The following is a 14390-nucleotide window of genomic DNA, read 5'->3' as shown; positions in this document are numbered from 1 at the left end:
ATCCTGATCTAGAGGTTTTCACAGCTGTGTCGACCAGTCCCTCTCTGCCAGCCATACAGTGAAAGAAAAACTCCTGAACACAACAAGATTACACAAAGACAATGAAAGAAATGCATTATGAAGTGACAATAATCTGTATTAATGTCTAAAGTATTACAACATTTAGCTCTGAATTCAGTTAAATTAGATTTATTTGAGGGGAAAATGTTAATGTATTTAACATTATTTACATATAATAATGCTAATGCTTAGTATTTCACTAGTTCAGCTCGTGCCGCTTAGTGTTTGTGTGTAGTACATATTTATCCCCAGTGGCCATGTTAGAGCACCATGGGGCCCATGAACTACACCTTCACTGTGGCAGCCATTTTGGCCAGTGGCATCCACTGAGGAGGAAGCACTGAATTTGACAAGGCTGCAATTTCTAAATACTTATTTACAGCAGACTGTGGATTAGTCCTCATGCTCTGTCATTAGCATAGCTGCAGTTTAAAGGGACCCAATTATGTAGATTTTCAGCTCTATATTTTTATTCTGGGATTCAAAAAAATTTTGACTGCAGCCTCCAGCCACAACTTGGAAGAGGAAATAGTATGAGTGTATCAGTATAATATTACAAAATTAAGGGAAGAGTGTCACACACAGCTTTTCTGTTTTATTAAATCGCACACTTTTTGCAGTTATGTAATCGCACATGACGACATCGTGATTAATCGTGCAGGCCTAGTAATTATAGTCATAGAATGGGTAGTTATTAAGGACAAAGTTATTTCATGTGTGCAATTTGGCATCCCAGTCTTCATCAGGACTGTAAATACAACTTTGAAAACGAGTCCGCTACATATCACAAACACACACAGCCCTCTTCATGTACCTGCGGTTTGATGCCTGTGAGGAACCTTCCAGAAACGAAGCCCCCGGCACCAGGTGCGGGGTCATATGGCTGGAAGCACGGCAAGGATTTCCCAGAAGGCATTAGTGGAGGCCTACGGCCCTCCAACTCGATCTGACCTAATAGACACGAAATCTGAAATGCACACATACACTGACAGGTCAGGGTATCTGTGGGTTAAAGGCCTAAAGTTGATGGATGCAAAATTAGTACAGTACAATGTGAGAAAAAAAGTACAGGTGAGTGAGTGGGGGTACCTGCATGGTGTTAACAGTAGATCCCTTGGCTCCTGATTGGACCATCAGCTGGAGGTTGTTGTCAGGGAAGGAGGTGTGGAGGCCAATTGGCATGCACACCTACGAACACACAATATTTCCCCGTCAACATCATTGTTATTATTAAGAACTGCGCAACATGCACTCCTTTTTCTCCTCCTTCTCTACCTTACAACAAAAGTCTGCCAGACTCAAATAGGGGACTTGCGAGTGCATGGTCAGTGTCTTTAGGCCACCAGGACGCCCCAAAATACACTTTAAAAAAAAAAAAAAAAAGATGTATTTTGGACCCTGAGAACAGCTGCCAGCCGCAGGCCTGCTGTTCTGTAGCTGACTCAGTACAGGAGTAAACGGATGTGAAAGCAACTGACAATAACAGCCCTTTGCGGCTAAAACATTCAAAGTTCCTTTTGTGCATATCTGTTCCCATCAGCGAAGATTTGGTAAAATAGGGTCAATGACAAATTACATAACAACATTGTGGCATTTAAACAAAATTTGAAGAAACGAGGACACAACAACAACAGTGTGTTGTTCTTTGTAATTTCATTGGCATGACATTTTTAAACCCAGAACTAATCTACAGAAATTAAATTAAACACTGGTAAAGTTCCTAAAAATGTTCTTGGTTCCCTGACAAAGAGGATGTGGAGGAAACAATCTATGTGTTTCTAATTCATTTCACCATGCTGGTATTATGTGTGCCAAAACTAGTAAGTTCTAGTTCAGCTCCACTGAACTGAAGAAGGTTGAATCTTCAACCTAGTCCAGTTGCCCTTGATTTTAACAGTCCTTCACCTGAATTACTGAGAACCTTCACAGACAGCAGTAGTGGCAGGTTACCTTGTTAATGTCATTGTTCACTTGGTTGGCCACTTCTTTGAACTTGTGGTCGGCCATGCTGAACTCTCTCTGGTCTGGGTTGAGGTGAGCGTCCTGCCAGCGGCTCTGAGCCTCAGCTTGATCCACATTGGAGGGAAGGTTGAAGGCTGCCTGGAGGGCCTAAGAGACAAAATGGGGGGGGGGGGGTTTACTAGATAAGACCACCACTCCTTTCACCAAGAAGTATTTCATGTATTTCAGCATCTCAATCGATACCTTTTGATTAAATGATAACATGTGACAGTGATGAACCTACAGAAAGTTATCACCCGAGTCTGCAGCTCCCCTCGGCTTTACAGAGCTTTATAGAGTTTTAGCTCATTGTTTAGCTGTCTGGCCCACAACTTTGCTGCTTCGATTCACTCTCAGTGCTCTCAGTTTCATTTTTAGCCGCAGAAGGCTGCTGTTTTCAGCAAAAGTGGTCTAAAAAAAAAAAAAAAACACAACACAGCACACTGCCTGCTCAGCACTAGACCGCAGGTGCAGACAGACACAGTTAGTGACTAACTGGTGAACAGAGCGGAGCATTTAGCAGCTATGGAGCCAAATATTTTCCTTAGGCGAAATCTGTTATTGCAGGTATAAGGTTGCATGTAAAGCCACAATGTGTTGAATTACACAGAATTAGAAATAGTCCAACTCTGGCGCCCCCAAATGGCACGGCAGTATAAAGATGCAGTGGTAATGGATGCTGCCATCCCCATGACCTTGGAACAGAGAGATAAAGAACCAAATGCAACAAATGGACTGCATCAGTTAAACATTCAGTTTACAGAAGTGGTTGTAGCTCAAAGTTTGTTTGTGTGTAGTACATATTTATCCCCAGTGGCCATGTTAGAGCACCATGGGGCCCATGAACTACACTTTCACTGTGGCAGCCATTTTGGCCAGTGGCATCCACTGAGGAGGAAGCACTGAATTTGACAAGGCTGCAATTTTTCTAAATCCTTATTTACTGTGGATAAGTGGCATCCAGGGCCTTCAATGTAGCTCATGTTAGATTTTACATCATTAAAGAGGTGGTATTATGCTCATTTTCAGGTTCAAAATCTTATTTAGGGGTTGTACCAGAACAGGTTTACATGGTTTAATTTTCAAAAAACACCATATTTTTCTCATACTGCACATTGCTGCTGCTCCTCTTTTAACTCTGTGTGTTGTACGCTCCGCTCTTGAGCTACAGAGTGATGCATCTTACTTGTACAAAATCTTTGTTGGGAGTTGCACATGCGCAGTTCCCATGTTAAGGACTACTAGCCAATCAGAAGCAGAGAAGGGCGGGTCGTAAGAAACAAGGTAGTGTGATCCAAATCAAAGCCGCTTCAGACTGCGACCGTAACCTAGCAGATGGTAAAAGTTACTCACAAGTCCACAACATCATTGTTCCACATCTTACCATCAGGACTAAACGTTGAACTGTTGCCGGTGTTCTGACGATCTATGCTGCCTTGCCGAAAAATGCTACCATGGAGCAAATCAATAGACTCGACTCTACTCGGCCCTGCTCTGTTTTCCATTGCAGATAGTACCCAGAGACACACACACCAGCGATCCACACAGCTTTCTCTTTTTTAAGTTAAAACGTTTCAACATTCCTCAGAATGTAACGACAGATAAGCGGTATGAAAACCTTCCAGCTGTGTTTTCCTCTGCCGTTGTTGCTGCAGCGGTCTGTGTGACGGCGGGAGCAGAGGGCTCTGTGAGCGGGCGGCAGGCCGGCCTCACACACTCCTCCCGCGGGTTGGCGCAGGCTTCCCCCACAGCCACTTGTGGAGCTCCTCAACTCCGACAATATTCATATTAATATATTATTATATAATAATATTATTAATATATAAAACTTTCTGTTGCTGGCCTCTGTCTGGTGCAGCAATGATGATGTAGTGAATAGTGAATATTCTCTCTGACCAATCAGCAGTCTGTCGTGTTTTCACGTTACATTTAAGTATCTCTCAGCTTGCTTGGAACTTCGACAGAGGTGAGGTGATACGAAAAAAAGTACCTGGAAGCAGGTACAACATTTCTACAATGGAAAACCAAACAAAGGCGAGTCGAGCTGGTACTGTGCAGTGGAAAAGGGACTTAACTAAAATCAAAAGGGCCTCCGCTCAGACTAGCTTGGTTTGAGGGCGTGCCTGAACCCGCTAGCCGCTTGGAAAGCTTTATGAGGCGTTTTCATTTATCGTCACAAGTAAAGGAAGTGAAGGGCTGGACTACAAACGAGCTGTTTTCAGGCCAGAGCAGAGCTTTCTGTGGGAGATGGGAACTCCCTTTGGGCTGGAGTTTGGGCTTTTTCACTTTGCAAACCTGTTACATGCACAAAAAAGATATATAACTCAATAAAGGAGAGGGGTAAAGCCAGAAAGCATAATACCACCTCTTTAACGCTCTTGAACCTACGTTCTGGTGCTTTAACTCACTTTGGTGCCAATCTTCAGTGATTCTTCAATGATCTTCTTCCTCTGCCTGTTGGCGCCCGGTTTCACCAGGATATCTTCCACACCTAGGAAAAAAATAAATAAATAAAAAAATTATATATATATATATATATATATATATATATATATATATATATATATATATATATATATATATATAAAAGGCGTTTAAGCATAACCCCCCTTCTCTGACTGACTAATGATGCCGCCTGTGTCAGGAACAAATGGCTCAGCATGGCCATTTATTTACTGTACCTAGAGTAAAGCCTCTGTACAGCTGCAGGTAAGCAGTGAAGAGTCGAGCCAGACAGCTGAGCAGTTTGCCACTGGTCTCCCCTCCGTACAGCTCATAGCAGCAGTGGACCAGACCGTAGGCTGAGGAGCCGTAGTGAGCTTTGTCCAGAACCCCCACCAACAGCTCCCCCTGACGAATCACCACCTGGGATATAAACAGAAAGAGAAGAAAGAGGGATTAAGAAATACAATTAAAAAAACATTAAAAACACACAGTGAAATCTTTCTACCTTGTGTGTGTGTGTGTGTGTGTGTGTGTGTGTGTGTGTGTGTGTGTGTGTGTGTGTGTGTGTGTGTGTGTGTGTGTGTGTGTGTGTGTGTACCTGTGAGTCACACATGCTGTCAGGTTTGTATCCTGGAGCAGCCCGTGGTGGGACTTGGATCCACGCTTTGCTGGGGATTTTCGATTTGCCCACCAGGTTGAGAGGCACGGCCTTCTGTGGGATAACATTCAGCAGGAGTGTCGACACCACCTACAGGAAACGCCAAGGAACAACACAACAGTACAACTTCAATTTGAGTGCATTGTGGACAGCCATGTTTTCCTTGACAGAGACAAAAGCTGAACACAGTGAACTTCTAACTTCAACTTTTGGGCTAAACTGACTTATCATTGCTTTAATTGGTTCTTTCGGCTTTCCCTGAGTATCTACTGAAACACGGACTAAAATGTCACCGGTTCATTACCTGCTTTCCTGTCCACAGTTCCTGTGGCTTGAGTATGGCCGGCGGCAGCAGTTTAACTCTCCCCGGTTTGTCAGTCAGTCCTCTGTACACCAACTCTGTGTACTGGACTCTGTTGAAGAAACAGCCCCGTATCGTCATCCTCGTACCCGACACCATGTGGTCCTGGATCAGACCTGCTAAAGGTTTACCGTCCTAAGGATAGAGAGAGAAACTTGAGTTCTGACCTGTGTGCGTTTATAAGAATTCATCACTTTAATGACTCATCTTTGTTACTATGCATGTACTTTCTTTTAAAACAGCACATTTAGATAGTTTGAGTTTTATTCAATTCAAGACCTTTATTTGTCCCCGGGGGGGCGATTAGTTTTGCCGCAGTAGCAAAGAATTTGAAATATGTTTTTTTATGTTAATTAATGTGTCACGCATGTTTTTTGGCTAGTTAAGCTTACGCTCCTGATTTTAATTCCTCATTTTACTCAGCACGGTTATTCAGACAACTATGTGAAACACAACCGTGTGTGTGTGTGTGTGTGTGTGTGTGTGTGTGTGTGTGTCCACCTTGGGGACGAGGTACTGCTGGTCAGTGCTGACTAACGTGTAGGCCTCTGCTCTGCTCAGCTCACTTTGAGGGAAGTGCGCGTTCATTTCGTCTCCATCAAAGTCAGCATTGTACGCCTTGCAGTTGGCATAGTGGAGCCTCAGTACCTGTGATGTCAAGCGCAAGCAGTTTAATATCACGTGCTTATGTCGAAACACAACGGCGTAATCCCAGCCTGCTTCTATAATATATCACAATAAAACAAATTAGCCTGGAGCGATCAGATGGTACCTTCTCTCCTGGTAAGATCCGTGCGCAGTGGGCCTGTATGGAGGGTCTGTGCAGAGTCGGCTGTCTGTTCAGTAACAAAACGTCTCCGTTCTTGATGTGACGATTCACCTGGGTAGACAAAAAGGGAGAAGAGTGAGGGGCCGTGTCACGGACGATGAAAGTTTATCCTGCAAAGCGTATAAGGGTTTGTTTTTGGGAATGACCGGGCATAACATCTGACTTACGATCTTCATGGGCATCTTCTGTGGACCAGGACTGGGTGTAAGCAGTTGCTTGGCAACAGCTTCTCTCTGGGCGAGGTTGGTAGGTGATAGGATGGTTCTCCTGCCGTCTTCGTTTATCACCATGGAGGCACCGGGGTGGACGTTGGGTCCATTGAGAACGGCCTGACGAAGCTCCTTGACGTTCCATGGAGTCACGGGCTGGGGGTAGGTCAGCTTGGTGGCAAACACCTGCACAAGCATGGAAGATTCTGGATCAAACTTGGAGCTCTGGTGATCATTACTGATGTTATTTCCCGTTTTTTAAAGGGGGAGAAACACAGTCATACGAACCATAGGTATTCCTATCTCGTTGGTCCCTATGTACATGTCTGGACAGATGACAGATCGTGCAGCGTAGTCCACTCGTTTTCCCATCATGTGTTTCCGGAACAATCCGTCCTTCTTCTCCAAGATCTGGCAGGGGAGGGGGGACAATTAGGCAACTGGGATGTCTTTGACAAAATGAAAATAAGGGATGGTTATTGCATTGCACCTGTCTGATTCCTGGGTATTTCTCTGTCATCATTTTGTCCATGTCACTGTCAAAGACGATGTTAACGTGGGTCTGTAGTCGCACCCAGATGTTGTAGAGTTTATCTGTTAATGTCTGTCCGGGGATCCCCGACAGAAACGACTGGTCCGCCTGTTCAGGAGCCTGAGGAGGACAAGAGAGGACAGACTGACGTGTGTTGTTCACAATCACCATTTGCCGCAAATATCACACAGCACTCAACACACACACGTCATCTTACCTCTTCCTCCTGAGCAGTTTTCTCCCCTGCTATGAGAGCCAGAAGTTTCCTTATGATTACACAGTCCTTCATGACAGCCTGCATGTTGACTGTCTGGCCGTTTGTAAACATCTGGTCACCCAGTCGATTGATGGGACGATACCTGACAGGGAGGAGGAAGGGTGTGACAAGGCAATAAGGTTGCACCACCTCTGCTAACATCAGTACATTTGGTATTAAGGTTTTGCTATTGCTGAGGAGGCCACAACTGATATTTGAGTAATATTAAACTTCCAGTGGTTCAAAGAACAGTATGTGAGGGTGTCTGTTCACACAGTACCTGCAAGGTGGGACCACCAGTAGCTCCAGGAAGAAGAGGTCTGGATAGAAAGCCTTCTCTCCTTCCTTTGTGGCCGTCCCCTCCTCCAGCCCAGAGAACAGACACTTCAAGAAGAAACCTGGGTGAAAAGAAGGGCGATATGAAATATGATGTGGAATAATATTTAAAAGGTTATTCCTTCTTACAGCTAAATGTGAATGAGTTTTTTTCTTTTATTTACTACACTGCCAATTTTGCATTCTCAAAAAATATTAATTTCTACTTTCTAGAAAAAGATACAGTGATTAACATCATTACTACTGCACTTTTAATAATTTAAAGTGGTGGTTGACCCATATGGGTTTTTCCACTGATGCCGAAATTTAGAGAGCAGGGCGGCCCATGATATATAATGTGAAACTCAAAACAAAGAAGTGTCCTGCATAATTCCATGCAGATTAATGTACATGGTTATTTTGGCCATCATGTGTTGGTTTAGATGGATAAACACTAGCCAGTAATGGTTTTATATTAATTGTCATTTAGGATGGGAGAAACGTGTTACCATTTAGAAAAGACGACAGTGACTGACGGAATTTAGGACTCTTTCACCACAAAAACCCACATGGGGAAGAGCTACCATCGTTTCATAGCAGCCACACTGACAAGACTGCCTGCATGTGTTTGACATTTTTTGTTTGTGGTTGCCCTTCAACAGTCCAGTTTTATGCATATGGTGGTGGGATATCACTGTTTTTTGGCCTACCTTCTTTCTCCCACAGTTTGTTGGTGTGTTCTCTAGCAGTACTGGCCGTCATGTAGACTCTCTTTCCAGCCATCAGATTCTCTGCACGAAGACAAAAACAAAGTCCAGATAAGATCTATTTACTGTGTGTACATAATGTAAAAGCAGGGTTTGCCCAGAATGTGCAACGGGCGCCATGTTGGTGCAGAGTAAAAGGTAACACAGACAACAAAAAAATCCCTCAGATGTTAACAGTGATTTTATTTTCAGTCTTGTCCAGCCTGCATACAGCTGTTGGCACAATAATGACCTGCATATGTACAAAAGATTATCTAATTTAACTTTAAAATATTACTTACCATCAGTATCACCACTGGTCTTTACTCCTGATGGCATTGTGACAATCAGCTTACTGTTGTGTTCACGGCGCACCGTAGACCTTCCACTCCTACACACACAAACCATAATCACAGCGTTAAATGGACAATTAGGAATTTGACTAATGACTGAGCAAAGAGGCACTGCATCAGTATGCCACCTACATCTTTAAGCCTGTGGTGGGATTTTTCAGTAAATAACAATTTGCATTAGTACGGTTTAATTCATTATAATCATAACACAGAGTGGACAAGGCCGAACAAATGAATGGTTTTACTTATGGTGGCCAATAGGAGATGAGTCCCTGGTTTGTACACTACCAACATATTTAAAACACATTCACCACATACAGTACTGTATATACAGTTTATACTTCTGTAAGTATGGCTGGCTCCACACGAGTAATAATAACAAGGTAATAGATGGTTAAACTTATGAAGGATTTTAGAGCACTATTAAATGAATGAATGAAAGTTACCCGCAGTAAGGACACTTCCTAGTTTTCATGTGGGTCTTCCAGAAGTCATTTATCAGACTGCTCTTTTTTTCAACAAGATGTTTAATCTGAAAAAACACACACACACACACACTTAAAGAATTAAGGCAATGTGCCTCCACACCCTAACGGACAAATTGAATGCATATCCATATTTTAAAATCATATTAAACTGTCCTAAGGTGATTTTAGGTATGTGTATGTTTGGATTTGAGTGTCGTGTGTCTGCATGTCTTTGCACACTCACCGGTTTGGTGTTCTTTGACCCTTCAGTGCTGGCTCCGAGTATCGTGTCTGTAAACGTCTTAAGCACCTGCTGAATCTCATCTCCAGTGGCTTTGGGATTCTCCTCCAGGTGCTAACACACACACACAGTTCACACAAATGACCAAATGCTGTATAAACAGAGAACTGGTTGGTCTATGGTGATTACAAAACACCATGAAGCTACATTAATTAGAAAAGCAAGCTTAAATCGGGTGAAAGACAACAACTTAGACATTGACAATGAAAAAACCTCTCCAAACACATTCACTCACACACAAATAATAACATCACAAGGATATCAACGGATAAATAATTTATTTTTGGATAGAGCCTGCTTTAGTCCTGCCACGATTCGTTTCCACAGCATGTTTAAACGCACCTGGTTGATAATTTGTTCGACTTGGTAGACCTCCTGCATGGCTCCATGCTCCACTAACTTCAGCTGGTTCAGCAGCAGGTGGATGGCAGCTCGAGGACACGTTAACATCTGACACGCCAGACAGGAACCACGAATCAACAGGTAGAGTTTCTGACGAAGGCGAGTGGGAAGGATACAGGAGAGAAAAGGATTAAAAGAAAAATATTCATAACAGCAAGTTGACTGGATACTGATTCATATAACGTGAGCTTTAAACGTGTGTACTGCATTAACACGTGTGCGTGTGTGTATTTGCGGACATGCTTACATCAAAGAACAGTGGGTTGTATACAGGTAAAGGTAGGTCTACATGTCCCAGGTGTCCTGGACAGTTGTTGAAGTCCTGACAGCAGGTCGAACACACCTGGTCAAAACAATAAAGCAACACAGGAAAAAGGTCATTTTATATACTTGCTGAAACGTGCAGAGGTACAACCACAGGCCAGGAGCAGACTGTTGTTACATGAGTGCCATTATAGTACTGTACAATAAAAAGACTGCATGGATTTTGATTTCAGTAGAGATGTACCTCTTTGCTGTCTGCTGGTCCCAGGGCCAGATCGTACAGGCTGTTCGGGGCCACATTCCCAACAGCATCGAGGAACCTGAAGTTAGTGATCGCCTTCACGCTCAACTTTCTGGACAGTGAAAATGAGAAGAGTGCATTAATACAATTACACTGGATTCTTCGCAACTCTTTGGTCATTTTACTACTACATTGATTAACTGGTAGCTTTATCATATGGTGTAATCTTGATAGGTCCATACGGGATCAAGCCAGGGTTCAACCTGATCCTCAAGGACAAGCGAGCCACAGTTGAATCAGTTAAAATGACTTCTATTCCTATATAAAAGACATTTCCCATATTAGTATCATGAGAATAAACAACACAAGGACTGGGTATGGACTTGAAAAAGAGGGTAACTTAACAGTTAACGTTATTTTCATTACTTGATTGACATTCACAGTGGCTGCCAGAGGATCAGGTTTGTTGCACAACAAAATAAATATATAATATCTATCATGCACGTGAAACAGCAACTTTTACTTAAATATGTGCGTAATTTGCGAGAAGAGTACCGGAAATAATGTTACAGGATGCTGCCACGATCAGGCATGTTGTTTTGAACTCATGTTTAGCTTAAGCCAAAAGCTAACACGCTGTCTCTCACCTTATCTCCTCGGCAGAATACATGCCAAACGACATGCCCTCCAAGCGCCGCCATGGCACTTCTTTTGCAAACAACATTTTGGAGAATTATCCAGACTTTGAGCTGTTTACTCATGTAAATTCATGGCGCACAGTTAAAGCACATGCGACGCAAAGTTGCTCCTGTTTCACACGTGGGACCGTCAGACTAAACTTCCTGTTAGAGGGGAGACACAAATACAGGTGACTAGGCTTTCCTGCATAATCAGCGGGTGTTCTACCTTTTAAATAACTAGTTCAATATTCAAATTGGAGCTGGCTCGATATTAAGCGTGGACGAAGTGTTGTATTTCTGGAAAATACAAATTGTTATTATTTTTCTCTCCCCCTTTTCTGAGCTCACATGGTTTCTCCCTCCCAGAAGCCTTCAGTCTGTAACAACATGGCGGCGCCCGGTTGGCACGTAGGGCATTACATCCAGAGAAACAGCCGGTTTTTGCTTAATAACTTCGAGCAGTTATGGAGTCACAGGTGAGGCACGTTTTATAGCTGTGTTTTAAACTAGAAAATTTGCCAGTCGGCTTTATTGTCATTTAATTTTGGTTGCTACACGAGTGTGAGACCTGCAGCTAGCATCATTTGACAGGAGGTCGTGTCTTCATGAAGGCAAATTGCGTCGCTGTAGTAAGTTCTGGCAAACTGTTAGATATTTAAACAGATGTGTGTAAGTGCCAGGCATGTAAACGACATTTTGCCTCAAGGCTTTCATACGGTTTATCTTGCCCCGTTGAAAAAACACAACTACAACAGGACTAATGCTGCCTGTCAGTCACCCTCTGTATATCCTCCTTTAACCTCTGTCACTGTTCAATAATGTTTGTCATGATGTTGTCTTGGCCACGTCCTCCATCAGCAGGTTTAATAGATGCGGTATGTGCAACACGGGGAGATACGAATAACACAGCCTACCAGAGGACTGAACTGTGTTTTGCTAAATGTAACGTTACACCTTCTTTTTAGTTGATCAGATTTCTGTTTTTCCCAGGGGTTTTGGTTGGACTGCAGCCCTGCGACAACAAGTTGCAGAAGCTAATAAAGGTAATTTGGAATAAGACTTAAACACTCTTGTCAGTGCAGACAGTATAAGTGTATCTATCTTCTTTATGCTTTTTTTTTCTTTGAAGACAACTTTATTTGTATAGCATAATTCAGACATCAGGGCAATTTGATGTGCTTTACAGGGTACAAAAACACCCTAAAGAGAAGGAAGTATCTCATAATACTGGCTGGTGAAAGCAGCCAATATGTTATTTTGTTTTATTAACATCTGCATACCCTACTTTTAATATACAGAGCCTGTAACAAGCACATCTGATTTTCTTTCTCATTAATATGACTTTAATCTCAGAGAAAACATTTTTTAAAAAAAAACTTTAATTCTGTGTTTAAACTCAGATTATCACCCCTTTCCCCAGGCTCTGTAATTTTTTTAAATAGCTGGAATTTAAATCTGCTTCCCACTCAGTTTTCCAAGGCATAAGACTGACATTTTGTAATAAGCTTCTGTAGAAGGCTGCATGATAAGGACTTGTGTGTGTGTACCAAGTCTGTACATCTGCCCCTCAGCCCTTGTAGAGCCAGCGGGGAGTATGGCAAATGTTAGCAGCCCAGTAATAACGCTTCTCGTGTTCTTTTAATAAGACATCTTTAGCGGGAAGCAATGGTCTGGGGATGAAAGCCAGGAACAGGGTTTGAAAGTTGGAAAGTATTGAGAAATGGTCAAACTTCTTGTTGGTTTCTATCTTCATGTGGGGTTGTTTAAAAAAAAACAGACTGATCTTTTAAATATTTCGATTTATTGGAGCATTTAAATTTTTAAAATATTCTCCCTGTTCCATTGGAGGCGACGTGTTATTTAAAAGTGATTGAAATATGTGAGAGACATTAAAATCATTCCCTTTCCTCTCTGTCTTTGCAGAATCGACAGAGACTATTGTCATCCCCAGGAAGAAAACATGGTATGTCTCCAAATCACAGTTGTATCAAGTCTCGAAGATTCCTACAGTGCAGGCCACGCTGCATACCTTATTGTGCAGCTCAGAGAAACCTCATTTACATAAAGCTTGTTTAAATCGACTACCCAGTTTTAAATCATGTCATCCGAGTATTGAAGCATCAACAAGACAGTGAACTAATGTCACTTCTTATGAACAGGAGCAAAGAGGCCGTGCTGGAGGCTCTGGCTTCAACTGTCAGCAGGGTGAGCGCTCCTCCACGTCTTTCTGATGCTAGTGTGGATCTTTCAGTATGTGCGTTTGCTTGTTTATCTGTCTGTCTGTGTGAACCCCCTTTTTTATTTATTTTATTTTCTTCTCTCCTCCAGGATCCTACAGCATATCCCTACCAGTTCCAGGATGATCCTTACCTCTCTCCCAGGACCTCTGCTGAGTTTGTGCGTCTAAAACATGCTAACCTTTACACTGACATAAAGTTACTCAGCTAGCTCATTTTTCACTATTCACTTTTCTACTGTCATCTCTCCTTTTATAATGCAGTTGTCACTTTATAATGATAGTTTGAAAGGTTACATACATCTCAAATTTATTTTTAAGTAGCCAAGTTAGTTTTGGTGAATACTATTTTACGTTTATAAGATTGTTTTTCACACCCACTATGTATTTATGAAAGCACCCACATTGAGAGGATATTAAGATGTAGTTATGTAAACATAAAGCAGCACTGATGTGAACTATAGGCTGACATTTTTACTGGTATCCTGTGGGATTCTCACGTGATGCTAGTCAATATCACTGGGACGACACAGGGGGGTACAGGAATCATAGATCATTTTTTCAGTTTTAATATGAATAAATGGAATTTTCTGATAATTAAAAAAAAATCTAACGATATGGGACAGAACAGGATTAATTTTTTGTACTCTGTTCTGAGTGTTAGGACGGGACGGAGCATTTTTGTGGGACTGGGTTTGGACAGGAGTGAATAATGTAGACATAATGAAAGAGTTCTGTTTGTATCCATGATCAAAGTAAACTCTAGTAGTGCACTCTCTACTGTGGGATCTATGGGTGATACATTTTCTAGCTGATGTGTCGTTGTTCCCTCTCTCTGCAGAAGCTGTACTCTCTCTCTCAGGAGTCTGGCATGTCTGCAGCCAAATACTTTGTCAACAGCAATCCCAAGTTCTTCACCAAAGACTTTGCAGAACCACATATACCAGTAAGAAACACACACACATACTGTTGTGGGAATACGCAGAGCCAACTGGAGACTATATTATCACAGGTGCAGGAGGGGTAGAAATGAA

General features: G+C 42.4%; 2 protein-coding genes and 2 non-coding genes across 4 annotated transcripts; 1 reads left to right on the top strand and 3 right to left on the bottom strand.

Moving 5' to 3' along the window:
* Positions 1-283: 283 nt before the first annotated feature.
* Positions 284-420, bottom strand: LOC119915297. Its single transcript, XR_005446931.1, has one exon. It is a non-coding gene; the product is annotated as a small nucleolar RNA SNORA5 (small nucleolar RNA).
* A 1607-nt stretch (positions 421-2027) lies between these two features.
* Positions 2028-11273, bottom strand: LOC119915295 (DNA-directed RNA polymerase I subunit RPA1-like). Its single transcript, XM_038734839.1, has 21 exons — positions 11088-11273; positions 10444-10552; positions 10183-10278; positions 9876-10025; positions 9477-9587; positions 9212-9297; positions 8715-8803; positions 8377-8457; positions 7632-7749; positions 7313-7454; positions 7054-7215; positions 6852-6974; positions 6522-6749; positions 6298-6405; positions 6027-6173; positions 5469-5660; positions 5105-5254; positions 4743-4926; positions 4470-4552; positions 2306-2472; positions 2028-2169 (listed from the first exon to the last, which is right to left on the bottom strand). The coding sequence occupies exons 1-20, from the start codon at positions 11162-11164 to the stop codon at positions 2368-2370; spliced, it is 2541 nt and encodes an 846-aa protein (XP_038590767.1). The 5' UTR covers positions 11165-11273; the 3' UTR covers positions 2028-2169; positions 2306-2367.
* LOC119915296 lies at positions 2847-2983 on the bottom strand. The gene has a single exon (XR_005446930.1). It is a non-coding gene; the product is annotated as a small nucleolar RNA SNORA5 (small nucleolar RNA).
* Positions 11274-11351: 78 nt separating the features above from the next.
* Positions 11352-14379, top strand: LOC119915293 (pentatricopeptide repeat domain-containing protein 3, mitochondrial-like; the record flags this gene model as incomplete). Its single annotated transcript, XM_038734838.1, has 6 exons — positions 11352-11596; positions 12111-12163; positions 13044-13083; positions 13280-13325; positions 13449-13517; positions 14198-14379. Coding segments are annotated over exons 1-6 (518 nt in total), but the record flags the coding sequence as incomplete, so codon positions are not given.
* Positions 14380-14390: the final 11 nt, after the last annotated feature.

This window comes from Micropterus salmoides, unplaced genomic scaffold, assembly GCF_014851395.1.
Source record: "Micropterus salmoides isolate LMB-PRFRI ecotype aquatic unplaced genomic scaffold, ASM1485139v1 Ms_hic_scaffold_204, whole genome shotgun sequence".
Taxonomy (NCBI): domain Eukaryota; kingdom Metazoa; phylum Chordata; class Actinopteri; order Centrarchiformes; family Centrarchidae; genus Micropterus; species Micropterus salmoides.
This window is presented reverse-complemented; position numbering and strand designations above follow the sequence as displayed.

Coding starts and splice junctions, on each gene's coding strand:
- LOC119915295 (XM_038734839.1), bottom strand. CDS start 11,164: ATGTTGTTTGCAAAAGAAGTGCCATGGCGGCGCTTGGAGGGCATGTCG. Junction 7,455..7,631: donor CTGGTGGTCCCACCTTGCAG/GTACTGTGTGAA, acceptor CCTCCCTGTCAG/GTATCGTCCCATCAATCGAC. Junction 4,553..4,742: donor GTACAGAGGCTTTACTCTAG/GTACAGTAAATA, acceptor TTTTTTTCCTAG/GTGTGGAAGATATCCTGGTG.